The 7918-nt window shown below is 45.3% G+C and overlaps 1 protein-coding gene and 1 non-coding gene across 4 annotated transcripts in view; one reads left to right on the top strand and one right to left on the bottom strand.

Moving 5' to 3' along the window:
- Positions 1–7474, top strand: part of ABTB3 (ankyrin repeat and BTB domain containing 3) — a 332144-nt gene extending 324670 nt beyond the window's left edge. For all 3 annotated transcript variants that reach the window (XM_019961249.2, XM_019961248.2, XM_019961247.2), the window contains one exon: positions 5305–7474. In XM_019961249.2, the coding sequence (XP_019816808.1) occupies positions 5305–5514 (210 nt within the window). In that variant the 3' untranslated portion in view covers positions 5515–7474. The remainder of the gene's footprint in view (positions 1–5304) is intronic.
- LOC139183383 (U6 spliceosomal RNA) lies at positions 199–305 on the bottom strand. Its single transcript, XR_011566972.1, has one exon. It is a non-coding gene; the product is annotated as a U6 spliceosomal RNA (small nuclear RNA).
- Positions 7475–7918: the final 444 nt, after the last annotated feature.

Genomic DNA, 7918 nt, shown 5'->3' on the forward strand with positions numbered 1-7918 from the left:
GAGTTTTATAGTTTCTGGTCTTACGTTTAGATCTTTAATCCATTTTGAGTTTATTTTTGTGTATGGTGTTAGAAAGTGGTCCAGTTTCATTCTTTTACAAGTGGTTGACCAGATTTCCCAGCACCAAAGAGATTGTCTTTAATCCATTGTATATTCTTGCCTCCTTTGTCGAAGATAAGGTGTCCATATGTGCGTGGAAAAAATATGGAACGCTTCACGAATTTGCGTGTCATCCTTGCGCAGGGGCCATGCTAATCTTCTCTGTATCGTTCCAATTTTAGTATATGTGCTGCCGAAGCGAGCACGAAACTTACCATTTCTAAGTGTCTAACTCAGCGGCATTAAGTACATTCACATTGTTGTACAACCATCATCAATATCCATCTCCAGTACTTTTCATCTTCCTAAACTGAAACTCTATACCCATTAAATACAAGCTCCCCATTCCCCCCTCCTCCATGGCCCCTGGCAGCCATCATCCTACCCTCTGTCTCTATGAGTTCTACTGCTCTGGGTACCTCATATTAAGTGGAATCATACAGTATTTGTTTGGCTTATTTTGTGGCTGGCTTCTTTCATTTAGCACAATGTCTTTAAGGTTCATCCATGATGTAGCATGTGTCAGAATTTAATTTCTTTTTAAGGCTGAATATATTCCATTGTATGTATATACCATATATCATGCATTCATCCGTGTACACTTGGGTTGCTTCCACCTCTTGGCTACTGTGAATAATGCTGCTGTGAACAGGGGTGTGCAAATATCCATTACAGTCTCTGCTTTCGGTTCTTTGGGTGTATATGCCTAGAAGGGTAGACCTCACTTCAGAGCACAGGTTCTTCCTTGTGTTTACAGTCTGGCCTAATACATGTTTGAAATATTTGTGATAATTCTTGATACTCAAAAGATTTTCTGATTGGTCATTAGTAAATCAAAAGATACAGGGAGGCTACTTGCTCCCCACTAGCAGTGGGTGTTTTGGTTAAATGAGGCTTTTACCAAAACCTGGTTTCCTGGGACACAACAAAAAAATTTTTTTATCTTAAACTGGTTACTTTGCAGAAAAAGCATCCAGAGAAAACTCTCTACCCAGGAAGAGGGCCTGATTAGTTTCACCTTCCTCTGCCCCGTCCCCTGGCCATGGATGCCCAAATTGCCCTGTGAACCCCACATCCACAGTGGCTTTGCCGTGGCCTGTGTCCTTGGGAATGCAGCAAGGCCTGCACGCCACAGCCCCATTTTAATCACTTCAGCCTCCTTGGCAGGCAGCTTCTGTAGCTCTCTTGCTATTTAATAACACAGCCAACGCAACGTGAGCCCGGACTGGGAATACGTTTGTGCTACAGGCTTACAGCACCTATGGCAAAGAACTGCCTCTTTCATGTATGTGCCTCTGCAGCCAGAGCTTGGCCTTTTGCAGACGCCAGCTTCTGCCTACCCTCTCAGCCTCATCCTGGGACATTTCCAAGGTCAACACCTGCCCTTCATGACCCCGTGCCCCCTCTATGCGCTGCTTCCCCTGTGCTGTGGATCCTGCAGCATTGACAGTCACCTGCCATGTGGATTCTGTTACTGGCAGATTGTGCTGCAGACTGAGGCTGGTTTAGTAAAAGAGCCAGAAAAGAAAGAAACCAACACTTGGTTTGGAACCCTCAGAAATGCAGGCATTTAGGTACTAACAACCATGTTTCAAATATCAGCAAGTTCTTGGCAGCATTACTTCTGTTGTGCACATAACCATTGGCGACATCTGTGGAGTTTTATTGAGAAGAGAAGTCCAGCCCATAAATGCATGGCTTCATCATCTTTGTTTTCCTAGCAAAGCTGTCCCAAACTATTCAGTCATGAAGAAGAGGCTCTGGAGCCTCTGATGGCTCTTGCAGGGTGTCTTTCAGCTTGAGAAAAAGAACAAGCCTGTTCATCAAATTGAATCTAAGCTAAGGCAGTAAACTCAATGGGGCACTGTGATGAGAAGAACATGGGTTTGGAAACCAAGGGATTTGTTCCCTAGTATTTATTGAGTGCCCACTATTTACCAGGAATTGTATACATATTTGAATGTGTGTATTCAGATGTGTAATACACATCTGGTAAGACATGGTCTCTGCACTTGAAAAAATTTTGTCTAGGACAGGAGTCAGCAAAATTCTTCTGTGACAATCCAGGTAAATATATTCACAGAGGCCATGTGGTCACTTTGATCCTCCTCAGCTCTGCCTTTGTAGTGCAAAAGCAGCCAGAGACAATATACAAATGAATGGGTGTGGCTGTGTCCTAATAAAACTTTATTTATAAAACCAGATAGTGGGCCACATTTGGCACTGAGGCCTGTAGTTTGTCAACTGTTGGTCTAGATGGTGAGAGTTCCAGTCCCAGTTCTGTCTGTAATTAGATATGTAAAAGTAGGCAAGCATATGATGTATAGTCACCATTCAGTAAATATCACCATGTATAAACTTGGATCAGATCAGTTCAGTCGCTCAGTCGTGTCTGACTCTTTGCAACCCTGTGAATCACAGCACGCCAGGCCTCCCTGTCCATCACCAACTCCCGGAGTTCACTGAGACACGTCCATCGAGTCAGTGATGCCATCCAGCCATCTCATCCTCTGTCGTCCCCTTCTCCTCTTGCCCCCAGTCCCTCCCAGCATCAGAGTCTTTTCCAATGAGTCAACTCTTCGCATGAAAGTACTTATTATTCTCTAATTACACTAGCTTACAATAAGAAACGCTCCTATACAAAGCAAGTAGCTAGGAGTGGTAAGAGAAGGGGACTCTCTGTGTCCCCAGAATCAGAGATAGGCAACTCTGAGCCTCAGTTTCCCCACATGTACAATGAGGCCTTTTCTCTGTAACTCAAAAAACTGGATTCATCTTGAAAGAATTAAAACATTCCTAAATGGCAACCCACTCCAGTATTCTTGCCTGGAGAATCCCAGGGATGGAGGAGCCGGTGGGCTGCCGTCTATGGGGTTGCACAGAATCGGACACAACTGAAGCGACTTAGCAGCAGCAGCAGCAAGAACTCTTCCAGCTCCAGGATACTATGCATCTGTGTAACATTTGGGTAATAACAAACCTACTCACTTGATAAACCTCAATAAGCTCCCTAAGCCTCTCACAGAATAAGCTGGTATGTCCACGTCTTAAATACTCAAGAGCATGGTACTCACTAGTCCAAGCCCCCACATTTTGTGGTTTGGGAAACTGAGGCCCAGAGAAGTGATTTGACCTGCCCAAAGTTGCATATGATTTTTATGAAGACAGGTCATTGGCTCACTGAATTATCACATGGGGTCAGTGAGTTCAAGGTTACAGGCTTGGTCCTACTATGGGCCAGTTAGCTGAACTAGGTTCTGTAGATACAGCCAATTCCCCTTATCCTAACCTAGCCACTACTTTGTCCACGTGGGACCCTGGATATAAATGAGTGAGATGAGAGTAATAATTATAAATAGTGTACATTTAGCATGACAGCTAATATTGAGTGAGTGCTGATGCTGACTGCAAACAGCCACTGTTCCGAATGTGCCATGTATCACCTCACCTAAGGCCAGCAACAGCTTATTAGGTGGGTATTATTATTTGCCCCCATTTTAGAGATAGGAATACTGGGACACAGAGGTTCAATAGCTCAGCCAGCAGCAGATGGCTGGAATGGTACAGTCTGGAGTAAATTCCAGAGCCCCCTCCCTCAGTGCCCTTGCTATCCTGCCTTCCCTAAGTGTGCAGATGACAGAGTCCCACCATCAGTTACGTTCCACTCAGTACCCCCAACAGGTCCATGATGCGAGGACATAATTTCCAGTTTGAAAATAAGGAACCTAAAGCCAAAGGCCAAATAAAGCAGCTTTGGTACAAATTCAGAATGGGGGAGCCCTGATTTGAATCCAAGTCTCCCACTCATTCCTCCATTGCCCTGTTGGCACTGCCTCATTATCATTCCACCATCCACAGCAAGCAGCTGGAAATGCATCTGTGGCTTAATGGACAGAATATCAGGGAGTTCAGAACAAAGAATTCCACATTCAGATAATTTAGATAATTCAGCATCTAAATAAAGCAGCAGGATATCATCTCAGGGAGCACATAACTAACTTCTGAGCATGCAGCTCATGGCAAGAGAGAGACTTGCAAGCTTTGAAAACCAAAGAAAAGGCCTGAAGACAGACAGCCAGCCCTCATACCCACATTTGTTTCTTCATCTCAAACATGAATTCCTCTAGCAAGCACGTTTCTGAGATTTAATGGTATCAGGCTAGAGGCAGTGCATCCTAATGGTTAAACACACAGCCTTCAAGACTTGAGTTACAGGGTTCACCTCCTGGTTCTGCCTTTGACATGTTGTCTGAATTTTTGTCAGCTACTCTCTTGTCTCAGTTTCCTCATCTATAAGTCAGAGGTGGTAACAGTACCTGCCTCAAGGAAATTTGAAGATTAAATGAGATGATGCACATAAAGTGTCTAAGCATGATGCTCTCAATACATATTTGCTGCTGGTACTGTAACTGTGAGAGTGAACTGCTCATTCACACATTCAGCAAATCCGTACGGTGTCTGCCGTCTGCCAAGTCTTCTGCTTGGGGTTGTAACATGAGGCAGGTTGATGTCAGCCCTGCTGTATTGGTTTAGTCTGTCAGGAACTATGTCTCTCCATCAGTTTCTCAGCGTTAGCACTATTGATAATGTGAGCTACGTAATTGTCTGCCGAGGGGTCTGTCCTCTGCATGGTAAGATATTTAGCAGCTTCTATGGGGGCTTCCCAGGTGGCGCTACTGGAAAAGAACCTGCCCGCCAATACAGGAGATGTAAGAGATGCGAGTTTGATCCCTGGGTCAGAAAGATCCCCTGGAGGAGGGCATGGCAACCCACTCCAGTATTCTTGCCTGGAGAATCCCATGGACAGGGAGCCTGGAGGGGTGTGGCCCATAGGGTTGCAGAGAATCGGACACAACTGAAGCAACTTAGCATGCATGAATCATGTAAAGAGATTAGAACTGTGTCTGCAGGCAGGGAGAGGGCTTGCAGAAGCACAGACAGACACTTCAAGCCAGCTCCAAACTGGCACCTCTCACAGAGCTACATCCTCTTAGCCAGAGCAACTCACAAGGCCAAGGCGTGGAGAAATGAACTCAGCCCTCCGATGGGAGGAGCTACAAGGTCATGTCCACTGGGGTGAATACAATAAAGGACGCAGAATCAGGGCCACTGTCGCGGTCAAGCTACCTTAATAGGTATTCACCAGAATATAGATGAAAACAGGTGCTTTCAGAAACATAACCATCTCGTGCTTCCTCTCCACAGTTTCTTGGAGTCACAGAGCTGTCAGCATATTGCGAAGGCTACTTTCTCAAAAACATGATGGTCCTTATCGAAAATGAAGCCTTCAAGCAGCTCCTATATGACAAAAATGGCGAGGGCACGGGCCAGGATGTGCTGCAGGACTTACAGAGGACGTTGGCCATCAGGATTCAGTCAATCCACTTGTCATCTTCCAAAGGTTCTGTTGTATGAGACGTCCGGTCCAGGGAATGTTCCCCGGGGACTTGCCAGTTCTGCTGCTGCGTTGGCTTCACACGAACCTGCAAATCTCACCTGGCATCTGTTTTTGGCTGAGCCAAGGAGCTGCCTCTACTGCCTCAGCTGCTCTTGACAAAGCAAATGCAGCTCTCGTGAGCTCCTGTTGAGAAACAAAGGACATGTCACTGGCCTACAGATCCGAGTGCACCCGGATCCAGAGGTAGAAGGCCGGGGGGCAGCCACACTGGCCTCATCTGAAAGCCCCCCTGCGGCAGTTGGACACCCCTTGCCAAGGGCCTCTGCCCAGTGGGTGGACTGAGGACTAAAGGTCATTCAGGTTCCAGGCTGACAGTTGGAGAACTTCACCGTACTGACCCTGAATAGCATTATATTTATTACACATTAAGGACCTTAGTAGCTGCAGTTCCGTAAGAGTCAACATGATAGCAAATTGGTGAGACTGTTACCAATAACGAAGACAAATTTTTAGGGGTGGGAACCTTTTAAAATGTTCATATAAAAAACCCCCAAAACAGGGCAGCCTTGTAGTTTAAAATATATTTCTAAAAGCTTAACAGTTCATTTTCAACTGAATTGTGTTTAGGGATCTGTGTTTTGAGATTTCTTTTCTTTTTTGAAGAAAAAAACAGTAAGTAGCAGATCTGTACTGTATAAACATGCATCTGACAAGATATTGCTGATATTCTACACAAGGTGAAATAATAACCTTGCCTTAGTGATCATGGTTACACAAAAGAGCTGCACTGCCAACAATTATCTCTAACTCAATAGTTGAAAAAAAAACCTGCATGCTGATTGTGGTTTCGGGGTGAGAATAAAATCCCCCCACATTAAAAAATTCACACATGCATTTGCATGGCCCGAACCTGTAAACTGTTATGTTTGTGCTTCATTTTTGCCAAGGTAAAAATGTCCCATCACTTCTTGCTAAAAGTCCATTTGGTGAAACTAACATATCCATTCCCTTCCATAGTTATGAATGTCCCTGAGATGCTGTTGCAGAAATGTGTTCATAGATGATGCTGCATAGGGGATGGGGGGCGGGGCACGTTGGAGGATTTACTATTAATCCCAGAGTTCTCTCTGTATTCTCAGAAGATGTTAATAGTTTGTTACTAGCCAGAGAATATGACTATGTTAGATTATTTTTAAAGATGAAAGATGTATGATAGGATGGATTCTCTCTGTATTCCGAGAGTGTACAGTATAGGGTTATCTATAATGAAAGTTTATATCGACAGGGTTCCGTTTGCTCTGCCATATATTATAAGCAGAAGAGATTAGTGAAGTGCCACAATATTCCAAACAATCTCTGAGTTGCTGCCTTTTCTTTCTTGTCCTTTCATTTGAAACCTAGATAACATGCGGTTAAAAACTAGGAGAATGACTCTTACCCTTTGGGATGGCAAAGTTTTGTTGATAAACATATTTCCTAGCATGCCTTTGGGAACTTGTGCACAGACCCCAGAGTCTAAAGGAGCTGCTGTTCAAACGTTGTACTAGCCCCTGAGCCGTTGTTCAGAGGACCAAGGTCAAGTCCTGTTTCTTGGGTATGACCCATGGCGTACGCGGGCCACGTCCATCTACAGTATTGGCTCTTCTCTGATGCTGATGCAAGGCTTATCTTCCACTTGGTCATTTGCAAACCTCCCCAGCCCCTACCATCCAATGAGGAAGGGGGGAAAAACAAACTGTCTACAGAGGAATCCAAGTTACAGATACACAGCATGTCCTGAGTCTTCGCTGTCTCTCACCTCCTCCTGTCCTCAGAGATGCTGCCTGGATGTTTCCTTAACTGCGCCTGACTTCCCTGTGAATGTCTGATGCTAGCTCAGGGCCTTTGGGCATTGATTATGTACAGTGGCAACTCCTGATGGGCTTCTGTTATAGTTTGGTGTGCTTTCTCTGTCATTAAAAGAAATGATTTTCCCAAGCCGCGCATTGTTTTTATGGTACCTGTGAACTCGTACCCAGCTGTAGCCTAAGAAAGTCACTCGGTTAAGAAATCGGAAAAGATGACCCCGCAGGAAAAAAGTCAAGGGAAATGAAGGCGCTATCTAGAAGGCACAAGATAGGTGCTCGTGTCGCTGAGCACCTTCTGCTCTGCCAACTAGAACTTGGCTAACCAAGCTCTACCCCCTGGGACTGCAGACGCCTCTGGGTGCTACCCTTGGATTTCCTTCCCGTCAGGCAGAGGACATATAGGTGCCACTTGGAAGTACTTTTGCCTCCTGCAGTGAACACGTCCGCAGAGAGTGGAGTTCTGAGTGTCACTTGCGTACCTTGACCAAGATTTGGGAGGGGAGGGGTGGGCAGTGGAGGAAAACAGGTTGTCTCAACCTGGCATGCCCCGCCCCAAGGGCCAGCATGAAATGAT

This window comes from Bos indicus, chromosome 5 (assembly GCF_029378745.1).
Source record: "Bos indicus isolate NIAB-ARS_2022 breed Sahiwal x Tharparkar chromosome 5, NIAB-ARS_B.indTharparkar_mat_pri_1.0, whole genome shotgun sequence".
NCBI classification, from domain to species: domain Eukaryota; kingdom Metazoa; phylum Chordata; class Mammalia; order Artiodactyla; family Bovidae; genus Bos; species Bos indicus.